The sequence below is a fragment of the Oncorhynchus clarkii genome, chromosome 29 (assembly GCF_045791955.1).
Source record: "Oncorhynchus clarkii lewisi isolate Uvic-CL-2024 chromosome 29, UVic_Ocla_1.0, whole genome shotgun sequence".
In the NCBI taxonomy this organism is placed as follows: domain Eukaryota; kingdom Metazoa; phylum Chordata; class Actinopteri; order Salmoniformes; family Salmonidae; genus Oncorhynchus; species Oncorhynchus clarkii.
This window is the reverse complement of record NC_092175.1, coordinates 48,610,916-48,628,341: the sequence shown is the minus strand read 5'-3', so window position 1 is coordinate 48,628,341 and position 17,426 is coordinate 48,610,916. Positions and strand designations below refer to the sequence as shown.

General features: G+C 41.6%; 1 protein-coding gene across 1 annotated transcript in view; it reads left to right on the top strand.

Moving 5' to 3' along the window:
• The window catches only part of LOC139388249 (V-set and immunoglobulin domain-containing protein 10-like 2), a gene marked incomplete at both ends in the record, with an annotated part of 152,712 nt that overhangs the window by 44,288 nt on the left and 90,998 nt on the right, over positions 1-17,426 (top strand). The window contains one exon of the mRNA XM_071134798.1: positions 14,062-14,206. Coding sequence (XP_070990899.1) covers positions 14,062-14,206 — 145 coding nt within the window. The remainder of the gene's footprint in view (positions 1-14,061; positions 14,207-17,426) is intronic.

Here is a 17,426-nt window from a genome sequence, read left to right as displayed (position 1 = left end):
ACTGAAACATTGATAAGAGGGAGTAAGTCTACTGAAACTTTGATAAGAGGGAATAGGTCTACTGAAACATTGATAAGAGGGAGTAAGTCAACTGAAACATTAATAAGAGGTATTAGGACTACTGAAACATTGTTAAGAGGGAGTAGGACTACTGAAACATTGATAAGAGGGAGCAGGTCTTCTGAAACATTGATAAGAGGGACAAGGTCTACTGAAACATTGATAAGAGGAAGTAGGTATACTGAAATATTGATAAGAGGTAGAAGGGCTACTGAAACATTGATAAGAGGGAGTAAGACTACTGAAAGATTGATAAGAGGTAGTAGGACTACTGAAACATTGATAAGAGGGAGTAAGACTACTGAAACATTGATAAGAAGTAGTAGGACTACTGAAAAATTGATAAGAGGGAGTAGGCCTACTGAAACATTGGTAAAAGGGAGTAAGCCTACTGAAACACTGTTACGAGGGAATAGGTCTCCTGAAACATTGATAAGAGGGAGTAAGTCTACTGAAACATTGATAAGGGGTAGTAAGACTACTGAAACATTGATAAGAGGGAGTAGGACTACTGAAACATTGATAAGATGTACAAGGTCTACTGAAAAATTGATAAGATGGAGCAGGTCTTCTGAAACATTGAGAAGAGGTAGTACGACTACTGAGACATTGTTAATAGAGGGACTAGGCCTACTGCAACACTAATTTGAGGGACTAGGTCTACTGAAATACTGATCAGAGGGAGTAGGTCTACTGAAACACTGATCAGAGGGAGCAGGTCTTCTGAAACATTGATAAGAGGCAGTAGGACTACTGAGACATTGTTAATAGAGGGAATAGGCCTACTGCAACACTAATAAGAGGGAATAGGTCTACTGAAACATTGATAAGAGGGAGTAAGTCTACTGAAACATTGATAAGAGGGAGCAGGTCTTCTGAAACATTGAAAAGAGGTAGTAGGACTACTGAGACATTGTTAATAGGACTACTGAAACATTGAAAAGCGGGACAAGGTCTAACTGAAACATTGATAGGAGGGAGCAGGTCTTCTGAAACATTGATAAGAGGTAGTAGGACTACTGTGACATTGTTAATAGAGGGACTAGGCTTACTGCAAGACTAATAAGAGGGACTAGGTCTACTGAAATATTGATCAGAGTGAGTAGGTCTACTGAAACTTTTATCAGAGGAATTAGGTCTACTGAAACATTGATAAGAGGGACAAGGTCTACTGAAACATTGATAAAAGGAAGTCGGCCTACTGAAACATTGATAAGAGGGAGTAAGTCTACTGAAACTTTGATACGAGGGAATAGGTCTACTGAAACATTGGTAAGAGGAAGTAGGTATACTGAAATATTGATAAGAGGTAGAAGGGCTACTGAAACATTGATAAGAGGGAGTAAGACTACTGAAAGATTGATAAGAGGTAGTAGGACTACTGAAACATTGATAAGAGGGAGTAAGACTACTGAAACATTGATAAGAAGTAGTAGGACTACTGAAAAATTGATAAGAGGGAGTAGGCCTACTGAAACATTGGTAAAAGGGAGTAAGCCTACTGAAACACTGTTACGAGGGAATAGGTCTCCTGAAACATTGATAAGAGAGAGTAAGTCTACTGAAACATTGATAAGGGGTAGTAAGACTACTGAAACATTGATAAGAGGGAGTAGGACTACTGAAACATTGATAAGATGTACAAGGTCTACTGAAAAATTTATAAGATGGAGCAGGTCTTCTGAAACATTGATAAGAGGTAGTACGACTACTGAGACATTGTTAATAGAGGGACTAGGCCTACTGCAACACTAATTTGAGGGACTAGGTCTACTGAAATACTGATCAGAGGGAGTAGGTCTACTGAAACACTGATCAGAGGGAGCAGGTCTTCTGAAACATTGATAAGAGGCAGTAGGACTACTGAGACATTGTTAATAGAGGGAATAGGCCTACTGCAACACTAATAAGAGGGAATAGGTCTACTGAAACATTGATAAGAGGGAGTAAGTCTACTGAAACATTGATAAGAGGGAGCAGGTCTTCTGAAACATTGAAAAGAGGTAGTAGGACTACTGAGACATTGTTAATAGGACTACTGAAACATTGAAAAGCGGGACAAGGTCTAACTGAAACATTGATAGGAGGGAGCAGGTCTTCTGAAACATTGATAAGAGGTAGTAGGACTACTGAGACATTGTTAATAGAGGGACTAGGCTTACTGCAAGACTAATAAGAGGGACTAGGTCTACTGTAATATTGATCAGAGTGAGAAGGTCTACTGAAACTTTTATCAGAGGGATTAGGTCTACTGAAACATTGATAAGAGGGACAAGGTCTACTGAAACATTGATAAGAGGGAGTAGGACTACTGAAACATTGATAAGAGGGAGTAGGCCTACTGAAACATTGATACGAGGTAGTAGGACTACTGAAAAATTGATAAGTGGGAGTAGGCCTACTGAAACATTGGTAAAAGGGAGTAAGCCTACTGAAACACTGATACGAGGGAATAGGTCTCCTGAAACATTGATAAGAGGGAGTAAGTCTACTGAAACATTGATAAGGGGTAGTAGGACTACTGAAACATTGATAAGAGGGAGTAGGCCTACTGCAACACTAATAAGAGGGAATAGGTCTACTGAAACATTGATAAGAGGGAGTAAGTCTACTGAAACATTGATAAGAGGGAGCAGGTCTTCTGAAACATTGATAAGAGGCAGTAGGACTACTGAGACATTGATAATAGAGGAAATAGGTCTACTGCAACACTAATAAGAGGGACTAGGTCTACTGAAACTTTTATCAGAGGGATTAGGTCTACTGAAACATTGATCAGAGGGACAAGGTCTACTGAAACATTGATAAGAGGAAGTAGGTATACTGAAATATTGATAAGAGGTAGAAGGGCTACTGAAACATTGATAAGAGGGCGGAGGACTACTGAAACATTGATAACAGGGTGTAGGACTACTGAAACATTGAAAAGCGGGACAAGGTCTAACTGAAACATTGATAGGAGGGAGCAGGTCTTCTGAAACATTGATAAGAGGTAGTAGGACTACTGTGACATTGTTAATAGAGGGACTAGGCTTACTGCAAGACTAATAAGAGGGACTAGGTCTACTGAAATATTGATCAGAGTGAGTAGGTCTACTGAAACTTTTATCAGAGGAATTAGGTCTACTGAAACATTGATAAGAGGGACAAGGTCTACTGAAACATTGATAAGAGGGAGTAAGTCTACTGAAACTTTGATAAGAGGGAATAGGTCTACTGAAACATTGATAAGAGGGAGTAAGTCAACTGAAACATTAATAAGAGGTATTAGGACTACTGAAACATTGTTAAGAGGGAGTAGGACTACTGAAACATTGATAAGAGGGAGCAGGTCTTCTGAAACATTGATAAGAGGGACAAGGTCTACTGAAACATTGATAAGAGGAAGTAGGTATACTGAAATATTGATAAGAGGTAGAAGGGCTACTGAAACATTGATAAGAGGGAGTAAGACTACTGAAAGATTGATAAGAGGTAGTAGGACTACTGAAACATTGATAAGAGGGAGTAAGACTACTGAAACATTGACAAGAAGTAGTAGGACTACTGAAAAATTGATAAGAGGGAGTAGGCCTACTGAAACATTGGTAAAAGGGAGTAAGCCTACTGAAACACTGTTACGAGGGAATAGGTCTCCTGAAACATTGATAAGAGGGAGTAAGTCTACTGAAACATTGATAAGGGGTAGTAAGACTACTGAAACATTGATAAGAGGGAGTAGGACTACTGAAACATTGATAAGATGTACAAGGTCTACTGAAAAATTGATAAGATGGAGCAGGTCTTCTGAAACATTGAGAAGAGGTAGTACGACTACTGAGACATTGTTAATGGAGGGACTAGGCCTACTGCAACACTAATTTGAGGGACTAGGTCTACTGAAATACTGATCAGAGGGAGTAGGTCTACTGAAACACTGATCAGAGGGAGCAGGTCTTCTGAAACATTGATAAGAGGCAGTAGGACTACTGAGACATTGTTAATAGAGGGAATAGGCCTACTGCAACACTAATAAGAGGGAATAGGTCTACTGAAACATTGATAAGAGGGAGTAAGTCTACTGAAACATTGATAAGAGGGAGCAGGTCTTCTGAAACATTGAAAAGAGGTAGTAGGACTACTGAGACATTGTTAATAGGACTACTGAAACATTGAAAAGCGGGACAAGGTCTAACTGAAACATTGATAGGAGGGAGCAGGTCTTCTGAAACATTGATAAGAGGTAGTAGGACTACTGAGACATTGTTAATAGAGGGACTAGGCTTACTGCAAGACTAATAAGAGGGACTAGGTCTACTGTAATATTGATCAGAGTGAGAAGGTCTACTGAAACTTTTATCAGAGGGATTAGGTCTACTGAAACATTGATAAGAGGGACAAGGTCTACTGAAACATTGATAAGAGGAAGTAGGTATACTGAAATATTGATAAGAGGTAGAAGGTCTACTGAAACATTGATAAGAGGGAGTAGGCCTACTGAAACTTTGATCAGAGGTAGTAAGCCTACTGAAACTTTGATAAGAGGGAGAGGGTGTACTGAAACATTGATAAGAGGGAGTAGGACTACTGAAACATTGATAAGAGGGAGTAGGCCTACTGAAACATTGATACGAGGGAGTAGGTCTACTGAAAATATGATAAGAGGTAATAGGACTACTGGGGCATTGTTAATAGAGGGACTAGGCATACTGCAAAACTAATAGAGGGTCTAGGTCTACTGAAACATTGATAAGAGGATAGTAGGTCTACTGAAACATTGATAAGAGGGAGAAGGTCTACTGAAACATTGATAAGAGGGAGTAGGACTACTGAAACGCTAATAAGAGGGACTAGGTCTCCTGAAGCATTGATCAGAGGTAGTAGGTCTACTGAAACATTGATCAGAGGGAGTAGGTCTACTGAAACATTGATCAGATGGAGTAGGTCTACTGAAACATTGATCATAGGGATAAGGCCTACTGAAACATTGATCAGAGGTAGTAGGCCTACTCAAACATACATAAGAGGTAGTAAGCCTACTGAAACTTTGATAAGAGGGAGTAGGACTACTGAAACATTGATAAGAGGGAGTAGGCCTACTGAAACATTGATAAGAGGTACTAGGCCTACTGAAACATTGATGAGAGGGACTAGTCCTACTGAAACATTGATAAGAGGGAGTAGGACTACTGAAACATTGATAAGAGGGAGTAGGCCTACTGAAACATTGATAAGAGGTACTAGGCCTACTGAAACATTGATGAGAGGGACTAGTCCTACTGAAACATTGATAAGAGGGAGTAGGTCCACTGAAACATTGATACGTGGGAGTAGGTCTACTGAAACACTGATAAGAGGTAATAGGACTACTGAAACATTGATAAGAGGGTGTAGGACTACTGAAACATTGATCAGAGGGACAAGGTCGACTGAAACATTGATAAGAGGAAGTAGGTATACTGAAATATTGATAAGAGTTAGAAGGGCTACTGAAACATTGATAAGAGGGAGTAGGACTACTGAAACATTGATAAGAGGGAGTAAGCCTACTGAAACTTTGATACGAGGGAGTAGGTCTACTGAAACATTGATAAGAGGTAATAGGACTACTGAAACATTGATAAGAGGTAATAGGACTACTGAAACATTGATAAGAGGGTGTAGGACTACTGAAACATTGATAAGAGGGAGCAGGTCTTCTGAAACATTGATAAGAGGCAGTAGGACTACTGAAATATTGATAGGAGAGAGTACGCCTACTGCAACATTGATAAGAGGGACTAGGACTACTGCAACACTGATAAGAGGGAGTAGGACTACTGAAACACTGATAAGAAGGACCCCGCCTACTGCAACAATGATAAGAGAGATTAGGAGTACTGAAACACTGATAAGAGGGACTAGGCCTACTGCAACGCTAATAAGGGGGACTAGGTCTCCTGAAGCATTGATCAGAGGTAGTAGGTCTACTGAAACATTGATCAGAGGGAGTAGGTCTACTGAAACATTGATCAGAGGGAGTAGGTCTACTGAAACATTGATCAGAGGGAGTAGGTCTACTGAAACATTGATCATGGGGATTAGGCCTAATGAGTTTGAGTTTGAGTTTATTTTTATTTTTACAGGGACAGTGCACATTAATCAACGTTTCAGTAAAAGTGCCGGTTTTAGCCAGCCGGCTAATTTTCAACCGCAGTCCCTGGGCAGGTTATTAAAAACAATTACAATATAGACAATAGCAGCATAGAACAAGCAAGACATAGCAACATAGGACAAGCAAGACATAGCATACAGAGCAACATAGGACAAGCAAGACGTAGCATACAAACAGAGCAACATAAAACAAAAAGCAGCAAGACATAATTCATAAAAGCAACAAAGTGTTTCCGAAACATACCGAAACATTGACCGAAACATCTACCGAAACATTGATAAGAGGGACTTGGTCTACTGAAACATTGATCAGAGGAAGTAGGCCTACTGAAACATTGTTAATAGAGGGACTAGGCCTTCTGCAACAATAACAAGAGGGACTAGGTCTGCTGAAACATTGACAAGAGGGAGTAGGTCTACCGAAACATTAATAAGGGGGACTAGGTCTACTGAAACATTGATCAGAGGGAGTAGGTCTACCGCAACGATAATAAGAGGGAGTAGGCATACTGCAACATTGATAAGAGGGAGTAGGCCTACTGCAACATTGATAGAGGGACTAGGTTTACCGAAACATTGATAAGAGGGAGTAGGTCTACAGCAACAATAATAAGAGGGAGTAGGCCTACTGCAACATTGATAAGAGGGAGTAGGCCTACTGAAACATTGATAAGAGGCAGTAGGTCTTCCAAAGCATTGATAAGAGGGACTAGGTTTACTGAAACATTGATCAGAGAAATTAGGTCTACTGCAACAATAATAAGAGGGAGTAGGCCTACTGCAACATTGATAAGAGGGAGTAGGCCTACTGAAACATTGATAAGAGGAAGATGGTCTACTGAAATATTGACAAGAGGGAGTGGTCTCCAGAAAAATTGATAAGAGGGACTAGGCCTACTGAAACATTGATCAGAGGGGGTCGGTCTACTTAAACATCGATAAGAGGAAGAAGGTCTCCTGCAACATTGATAAGAGGGAGTAGGTCTCCTGAAACATTGAATAGAGGAAGATGGTCTACTGAAATATTGACAAGAGGGAGTGGTCTCCAGAAAAATTGATGAGAGGGACTAGGCCTACTGAAACATTGATCAGAGGGGGTCGGTCTACTGAAACAATGATCAGAGGGAGTAGGTCTACCGAAACATTGGTAAGAGGGAGTAGGTCTACTGCAACATTGGTAAGAGGGAGTAGGTCTACTGCAACATTGATAATATGGAGTAGGTCTACTTAAACATTTATCAGAGGGAATAGGTCTACTGAAACATTGATTAGAGGGAGAAGGCCTACTGAAACATTGATAAGAGGGGTAAGGCCTACTGAAACACTGATCAGAGGTTGTTGACCTACTGAAACATTGGTCAGAGGTAGTAGATCTACTGAAACATTGGTCAGAGGGTGTAGAACTACTGAAACACTGATCAGAGGTTGTAGACCTACTGAAACATTGGGAGCATTAATACCTTTTACAGTGACTTTTGCGTTGTTTGGTGAAAATGATATTTAAAAACATCCTGATACAGATATGTTGTGTTTTCGCCCCTTACAATCAACGCATAGTATGCTTGTAACTCAATGCATTGCTTTTTAAATTTGAGCAAATTCTAAAATTGCAATTAAATCGGAATTAGCTACAGAACATCATGAGATTCATCGAAACAATAAATACATTTTTTGTCAGCCCTAGTTAGTATACCCACTACACACTGCATCCTAAACCCTACACACTACCCCTAACTCTGAACCCTAGAACCAGGTATGGGGCTAGAGAGAGGATACTTTGCTGATGTAGTGTGTATAACATAGTGTGTGTTTGTAATGTAGTGTGTGTGTGTAGCGTACCTTGGGTAACATAGTGTGTTTGTAACGTAATGTGTGTTTGTAACGTAGTGTTTTTTAACGTAGTGTGTGTAACGTAGTGTGTGTTTGTAAAGTAGTGTGTGTTTGTAACGTAGTGTGTGTGTTTAATAACATAGTGTGTGTTGTGGCGTACAGCAGGTCAGCCACCAGGGGGAGACTCGTCGAGGCCTGGTGACAGACTGAGTAAACATCACGAGGCAATGGCTCCATCTGCTGGATGTGCCAGGTCTCGACGGGCTCTCCGGCCAGGTCTAATTGGGGCTGATTGGGAGCTGGTGAGTAATCAAGGGCTGATTGCTCACCAGCTGTGCAAGGCCCATAAAGCTGCCAGAAGGGCAGCACACAGGGAGAGTGGGGGGAAGAAAGTGCTCCAGTATAGTTGGGGATGGCTGCAGAGGCATGAGGAGGGAGTTCAGGTTTTGTTCCAGACAGTATACATACAGCAAGACCCGGAGCCCAGAAGATGGTATCCCAGAGAGGGTCTCATGGGGGAGACCTATCTTTTTCTTTTTGATTTATTATTTAACTTGTTACTGATCATTGGGACGCTACCGTCCCACCTGGTCAACATCCGGTGAATTTGCAAAGCGCCAAATTAAAATTACAGAAATCGTAATATTAAACATTCATGAAATACATACATATTTTAAAAACTTAACTTCTTGTTAATCCAGCTGCTTTGTCAGATTTCAAAAAGGCTTTACGGCGAAAGCACACCATGCGATAATCTGAGGACAGTGCCCCGCACACAAAAGCATTAAATACAACTTTCCAACCAAGCAGATGTGTCATGAAAGTCAGAAATAGTGATAAAATAAGTCACTTACCTTTGAAGATCTTTATCTTGTCGCAATCACAAGCGTCCCAGCTACATAACAAATTGTCCTTTTGTTCGATAAAGTCCTTCTTTATCTTCTTATGGCTTATGGTTCTTCTAGCGGCACCCCTCGACAACATTCCTCTGAAACGGCAGCGCACGAAATTCAAAAATAGTTTTTAGAAATATGTAACTTTCACACAATAAAACTGGAGGGCAGTATTGAGTAGCTTGGATGAATAAGGTGCCCAAAGTAAACGGCCTGCTCCTCAGTCTCAGTTGCTAATATCAAATCAAATCAAAATCAAATCTATTTATATAGCCCTTCGTACATCAGCTGATATCTCAAAGTGCTATACAGAAACCCAGCCTAAAACCTTAAAACAGCAAGCAATGCAGGCTTAGAAGCACGGTGGCTAGGAAAAACTCCCTAGAAAGGCCAAAACCTAGGAAGAAACCTAGAGAGGAACCAGGCTATGAGGGGTGGCCAGTCCTCTTCTGGCTGTGCCGGGTGGAGATTATAACAGAACATGGCCAAGATGTTCAAATGTTCATAAATGACCAGCATGGTCAAATAATAATAATCACAGTATTTGTCGAGGGTGCAGCAAGTCAGCACGAGTAAATGTCAGTTGGCTTTTCAGAAATCGAAATTGTTTCAGTTTTAAGTCTTTTGTAAGGAACATTTGTATGAACAATATTTTCCAGTTTACCACTCCTTCTGTCTCTAGAGAGTTGAAAACAGCAGGTCTGGGACAGGTAGCACGTTCGGTGAACAGGTCAGGATTCCATAGCCACAGGCAGAACAGTTGAAACTGGAGCAGCAGCACAGCCAGGTGGACTGGGGACAGCAAGGAGTCATCATGCCAGGTAGTCCTGAGGCATGGTCCTAGGGCTCAGGTCCTCCGAGAGAAAGAGAGAATTGGAGAGAGCATACTTAAATTAACACATGACACCGGATAAGACAGGAGAAGTACTCCAGATATAACAAACTGACCCTAGCCCCCCGACACATAAACTACTGCAGCACAAATACTTTAGGCTGAGACAGGAGGGGTCAGGAGACACTGTGGCCCTATCCGATGATACCCCCGGACAGGGCAAAAAAGGAAGGATATAACCCCACCCACTTTGCCAAAGCACAGCCCCCAGACAACTAGAGGGATACCTTCAACCACCAACTTACCATCCTGAGACAAGGCCGAGTATAGCCCACAAATATCTCCGCCACGGCACAACCCAAGGGGGGGGCGCCAACCCAGACAGGAAGATCACGTCAGTGACTCAACCCACTTAAGTGACGCACCCCTCCTAGGGACGGCATGAAAGAGCACGAGTAAGCCAGTGACTTAGCCCCTGTAATAGGGTTAGATGCAGAGAATCCCTGTGGAGAGAGGGGAATCGGCCAGGCAGAGACAGCAAGGGCGGTTCGTTGCTCCAGAGCCTTTCCGTTCACCTTCACACTCCTGGGCCAGACTACACTCAATCATATGACCCATAGTCTTCAGTAAAGACTTAAAGGTTGAGACCGAGTCTGCGTCTCTTACATGGGTAGGCAGACCATTCCATAAAAATGGAGCTCTATAGGAGAAAGCCCTTCCTCCAGCTGTTTGCTTAGAAATTATAGGGACAATTAGGAGGCCTGCATCTTGTGACCATAGCGTACGTGTAGGTATGTACGGCAGGACCAAATCAGAAAGATAGGTATGAGCAAGCCCATGTAATGCTTTGTATGTTAGCAGTAAAACCTTGAAATTACCCCTTGCCTTAACAGGAAGCCAGTGTAGGGAGGCTAGCACAGGAGTAATATGATCACATTTGTATATATGCATATTATTAGTATTGAATAGAAAACACTCTGACGTTTCTAAAACTGTTTGAATGATGTCTGTGAGTACAACAGAACTCATATGGCAGGCAAAAACCTGAGGAGAAATCAAAACAGGAAGTGAGAAATCTGAGGTTGGTATGTAGTCAACACAGTTCCCATTGAAATCCCCTTGAGATATTTATGAAGATTCACTTCCTAGGGCTTCCACTAGATGTCAACCGTCTCTAGAAATTTGAATGAGGCTTCTACTGTGTCGTGGGACTGAATGACAGTAGAATTAATCAGTTGTCTAGCAGTCAGCCATTTTCTGGTCATGCGCATTTCACATGTTAGCGACCTGCATTCCATGGCTCCTGAAGACACAAAGGAATACTCCGGTTGGAACTTTATTGAAGATTAATGATAAAAACATCCTAATGATTGATTCTGTACTTAGTTTGAAATGTTTCTTCGACCTGTAATATAACTTTTTGAAGTTTTTGTCTGAACGAGAACGAGAGAACCAGAACGAGCGTTTTGGATATGTATAACAAACGCGCTAGCAAAAGTAGCTAATTGGGCATAAATAACGGACATTATCGAACAAATCAAGCAATTTTTTTGTTGACCTGGGATTCCTTGGAGTGCATTCTGATGAAGATCATCAAATGTAAGGGAATATTTAGCATGTAATTTATGGTTTATGTTGACTACAACATGGCGGCTAATTTGACATGATTGTTCTGAGCGCCGTCTCAGAATATTGCATGGTTTGCTTTTTTTTAAAAATCTGACACAGCGGTTGCATTAAGGACAGGTATATCTATAATTCCATGTGTATAACTTGTATTATCATCTACATTTATGATTATTATTTCTGTTGAATCGATGTGGCTATGCAAAATCACTGGATGTTTTTGGAACTAGTGAATGTAACGCGCCAATATAAACTCAGATTTTTTTTATAGAAATATGAACTTTGTCAAACAAAACATACATGTATTGTGTAACATGAAGTCCTATGAGTGTCATCTGATGAAGATCATCAAAGGTTAGTGATTCATTTTATCTCTATTTGTGCATTTTGTGACTCCTCTCTTTGGCTGGGAAAATGCTGTGTTTTTATGTGGCTTGGGGGTGACCTAACATAATCGTTTGTGGTGCTTTTGCTGTATATCCTATTCGAAATCGGAGACTGTGGTGGGATTCACAACAAGACTACCTTTAAAACGGTATAAGGTACATGTATGTTTGAGGAATTTTAATTATGAGATTTCTGTTGTTTTGAATTTGGCACCCTGCTCTTTCACTGGCTGTTGTCACATCATCCTGTTAACGGGATTGCAGCCCAAATGCAATACACCAAATGAAAGAAACTCTTGTTAGTCTACCCATCGTGTCCGATTTCAAAAAGGCTTTTCAGCGAAAGCACAACATATGATTATGTTAGGTCAGAGCCAAGTCACAAAAACACACAGTCATTTTTCCAGCCAAAGAGAGGAGTCACAAAAAGCAGAAAAATAGATAAAAATGAATCACTAAACTTTGATGATCTTCATCAGATGACTTTCATAGGACATCATGTTACACAATACATGTATGTTTTGTTCGATAAAGTGTATATTTATATCCAAAAATCTCAGTTTACATTTGTGCGTTACGTTCAGTAATGTTTTGCTTCCAAAACATCCAGTGATTTTGCAGAGAGCCACATCAATTTCCAGAAACACTCATAATAAACATTGATAAAAGTGTTATTCACAGAATTAAAGATAGACTTCCCCTTAATGCAACCGCTGTGACAGATTTTTTTTTAAACTTTACGGAAAAAGCACACCATGCAATAATCTGAGTACGGCGCTCAGAGACCAAACCAGCCAAAGAAATATCCGCCATGTTGTGGAGTCAACAGGAGTCAGAAATAGCATTAAAAATATTCACTTACCTATGATGATGATCTTCCTCAGAATGCACTCCCAGGAATCCCAGTTCCACAATACATTTTTGATTTGTTCGATAATGTTCATAATTTATGTCCAAATTTATGTCCAAAGACTGTTGACATCTACTGGAAGCCTTAGGAAGTGCAATTTGACCCCAGAGACACTGTGTATTCAATAGGTCAATCGTTGAAAAACTACAAACCTCAGATTTCCCACTTCCTGTTTGGATTTTTCTCAGGTTTTCGCCTGCCATATGAGTTCTGTTATGCTTACAGACATCATTCAAACAGTTTTAGAAACTTCAGAGTGTTTTCTATCCAAATATACTAATAATATGCATATATTAGCAACTGGGACTGAGTAGTAGGCAGTTTACTCTAGGCACGCTTTTCATCCAAACGTGAAAATGCTGCCCAATATCCCAAACAGGTCATATCACAAGAAAGTCAGTTTCATTGGCGCGCTAGACTCAGTAGTCCACTGGTTTCCCTCATTCAAAATGCATACAAATGAATCCCGTAAATTACCAATAAACTTCTTCCAAACATATCAAACAATATTCCTAATCAATCCTCAGGTACTCTATTATGTAAATAAACGATACAATTTAAGACAGAGAATACCGGAGACCATTACCGGAGATAAATAACGAAGTACGCTCACTCAACAGAACGCGCTACAAACACTAATAGCCAAAATGGGAGCCACTTAGAAAAACTACAAATTCTAGATTATTTTTCAATAAACAACCCTGAAACTCTTTCTAAAGACTGTTGACATCTAGTGGAAGGCCTAGGAACTGCATTCTGGGGGGACTTTTATATTCCCATTCCCAGACATTGTAATTAGAGGTGAGCTGAATAAAAACATTCTGAATGGATTGTTCTCGGGTTTTCACCTGCCCTATCAGTTCTGTTTTACTCACAGACATTATTTTAACAGTTTTTGAAACTTTAGAGTGTTTTCTATCCAATACTACCAATTAGATGCATATCCTAGCTTCTGGGCCTGAATAACAGGCAGTTTACTTTAGGCACCTCATTCATCCAAACTTCTGAATACTAGCCCGAAGAAGTTAAATAAACACCCTTGAAACCGAGCTAATCATAGTCTGTCTGTGTCTGATCTTTGTAAACGTCTTGACCAAACCCCCTGGTCTGCCACAGTGTGTTTAACATAGTGTGTGTGTGTGTGGCAGGTAGCCTGGTGGGTAGGAGCGTTGGGCCAGTAACCAAATGGTTGCTGGATCGAATCCCCGAGCTGACAAGGTAAAAATCTATAGTTCTGCCCCCGAGCAATGCAGTTAACCCACTGTTTCCTGGGCGCTGAAGACGTGGATGTCGATTCAGAGGGCTTGGGTTAAATGCGAAAGACACATTTCAGTTGAATGCATTCAGTTGCACAGCTCACAATGTATCCCCCTTTCCCTTTCTTCTCCCCAGTTGGTCCTGATATTCCCCAGATAGATGTGACTCCCTACAGTATAACAGACAGAGGATACTCTGCTCAGGAGAGACAGACGGTCTCTCTGCTCTGCCAGGCCCAGTCCAACCCTCCCAGTCAATATGTCTGGTTCTACAACAACAGGTATGTTTTAACACGCACGCATTTAACACACACACATCCAACAAATGTAAATGCATGGAGATTGCTAAATAGCATTGGCACTTAGATCTGAGCTGTGCATGACCATTGGGAGATCTTGTTCTCTGAGGCCGACGTGAGTAAGGTTTTCAATCAGGTCAACACTCAAGGCCGCGGGGCCTGACGGTATTCCAGTGTGCATTCGCAGAACAGCAGGCAGACATTTTTATAATTAATAAGTACATTTGCTTTGTCATTATGGGTTACTGTGAGTAGATTGACGAGGAATCTTTTTTTTTAATTCCATTTTAGATTAAGGTTGTAATGTAACAAAATGTGGAAAAAGTGCATTGTATATTAGGCCCAGCCTTTGTATCTTCGGTTTTTATGACTAAATAATTGAGTGAAGGTAATAATTGTTTCATGCTTTCATTAGTGTTTGAGATTGTCAAAAACCTATAAGGATCACCCCCTTTTTTTCAATTTTTGCCTAAAATGACATACCCCAATCTGCTTGTAGCACAGGCCCTGAAGCAAGGATATGCATTTTCTTGGTATCATTTGAAAGGAAACACTTTGAAGTTTCTGGAAATGTGAAAGGAATGTAGGAGAATATAACACATTAGTTCTGGTAAAATATTTTTTTTAAAAGACAACCGTTTTTTTAAATTTTTTTTTTATTTATTTTTTATACCATCTTAATTAAAAATGCAAGAGAAAGGCCATAATGTATTATTCCAGCCCAGGTGCATATTTTGGCCACTAGATGGCAGCAGTGTATATGCTAAGTTTTAGGCTGATCTAATGAACCATTGCATTTCTGTTCAAAATGTTGTATCAAGACTGCTCAAATGTGCCTAATTTGTTTTTTAATACTTTTCATGTTCAGAATTGTGCACTCTCCTCAAACAATAGCATGGTATATATTTCACTGTAATAGCTACTGTAAATTGGACAGTGCGGGTTAGATTAACAATAATTTAAGATTTCTGCCAATATCAGATATGTCTATGTCCTAGGAAATGTTCTTGTTACTTACAACCTCATGCTCATCGAATTAGCCTACGTTAGCTCAGCCGTCCCGCAAGGGACCCACCGATCCTGAAGAAGTTTTAAATTGAAGCATGTTTATAACACTATTCACAAATTATCTTTCAGGTAATCTCTCTCACTGGCTCTCATCATGTCACAAGCTGACAGGCTCCCATAGACAGGTCCATAAAAGGCCCCAGCTCACTCAACTACCCCTCCCCCTCTCCAGCAGCCCAGAAGCAGAGAAACAAATCTGGCTCCACTTGGCACTCTGTGACCCCTTGAACACATCAACCTATATCACCAACAACAAGTTCATCACTCTATCTAGTTGAGAGGTGTCAATACACAGGTCAGGCATTTCCATTCTCCAAAAACAAATCAAATAAATGTATTGGTAGCAGTTCTGAACACAGACCCACGGCCCATTTGTTCCAGCTTTACTCACACAGACACTCAACATATACAGAACAAAAGTCAGGCAAGGGGAAAAAAGGAAGCCTGGGTTCATGTCACAGTAAAGGGGCTGTACAGATACTTCTGGATGTTTTGATGGGCATGCTCTGGTCAGGGACACAGCTGTGGTGAACAGAGGGGTTGGGTTAAATGCGGAAGGCATTTCAGATGAATGCATTCAGTTGTACAACTGACTGTGTATCCCCCTTTCCCTTTCTCTAGTAGTACTTCTCTTCTTTGTCATCGAGGAGAGGTCATCTTTCATGAAAGGTGAAATAAATACAATTGTGTAAATGTCTATTAGTGTCACGCCCTGATCTGTTTCACCTGTCCTTGTGCTTGGCTCCACCCCACTCCAGGTGTTGCCCATCTTCCCCATTTATCCACTGGGTATTTATACCTGTGTTCTCTATCTGTCTATGCCAGTTCTTTTTGTTTGTTCATGCATACCAGCGTTTTGTGTCTCACCTCCTGCTTCTGCCTCAGTCTTGAGGTATTCATGGCGGAGATGAGAATTTTTGCAAGGCTCTGGTGTCCGGGAGTGAGGCTGCCCGGAAGTTACTCCAGCTTCGGCAGGACACCCTCAGTGTGGTAGACTATGCAGTGGATTTCCGCACGCTAGTAGCGGAGGGTGCCTGGAACCCAGAAGCTCTGTTCGACACGTTCCTGAACGGATTATCGGAGGAGGTAAAGGATAAGCTGGCAGCCCGAGAACTACCAACGGATATTGACTCACTCATTGCTTTAACCATCTGGATTGATGGTCGGCTACGGAAATGTAGGAGGGAGAAGAGGTCCGATTGTGGTCCCAATCGCTCACTCAGGGATCATACCCTTACATCTGATGAACTCCGGAAGTCCCCGAGGTCTACGTCCCCGAAGGATCCGAGCTTACCCAAGTCCCTCCAAGAGCCTCCTGAGACTGCCGATTCACCTCTTCCCGAGCCGACACAACGCGTACGCAGACTTGAGACCCAGAGTTGTCTGTATTGCGGCACTGCCATAGAAATTATGTGTCTACCTGTCCTTTCAAGAGACCTAGCTCATTTGTTGGAGTTAGTACTCTGGTGGGCCTTAAAGATAATTTTTCAAGTGTCGGGGAACCACAGAATCCAAGAATGTCAAGCCTGAGGCACTAGAGTGCCACAGCTACACCCCGGAAGCCGAGACCTTTGCCCCCCGCTCCAAGATCATTATCCCCTCTCTGTTGCCCCATACCCTCCATATTGTTCCTACCTTTTCTGTGTCTAGAGGTAAAACCATGTCTGATTGCCCATTGTCTCCTGTTTCCAGGCCAACCTCTCTCCCCCTTCTCCTTGATGGCTGACCGGCGTACATGGTGAGATGTCTCCTGAAGGTTCGACCTCAGGGCAGGGGATTCCAGTACCTGGTTGACTGTGAGTGTTATGGCCCGGAGGAGAGGTGCTGGGTCTCCGCTAGGGACATGCTGGACCCAGGCCTCATCTCTGAGTTCCAGCGCCGGCACCCCGCTCAACCAGGTATACGCCCAGGTAGGACTCCAGGTGGCGTCCCTCGAGGGGGGGTACTGTCACGCCATGATCTGTTTCACCTGTCCTTGTGCTTGTCTCCACCTCCCTCCAGGTGTCACCCATCTTCCCCACTTATCCCCTGGCTATTTATACCAGTGTTTTCTGTCTGTCTGTGCCAGTTTGTCTTGTTTGTTCAAGCTTACCAGTGTTTTGTGTCTCAGGTCCTGCTTTTTCCAGTCTTTCTT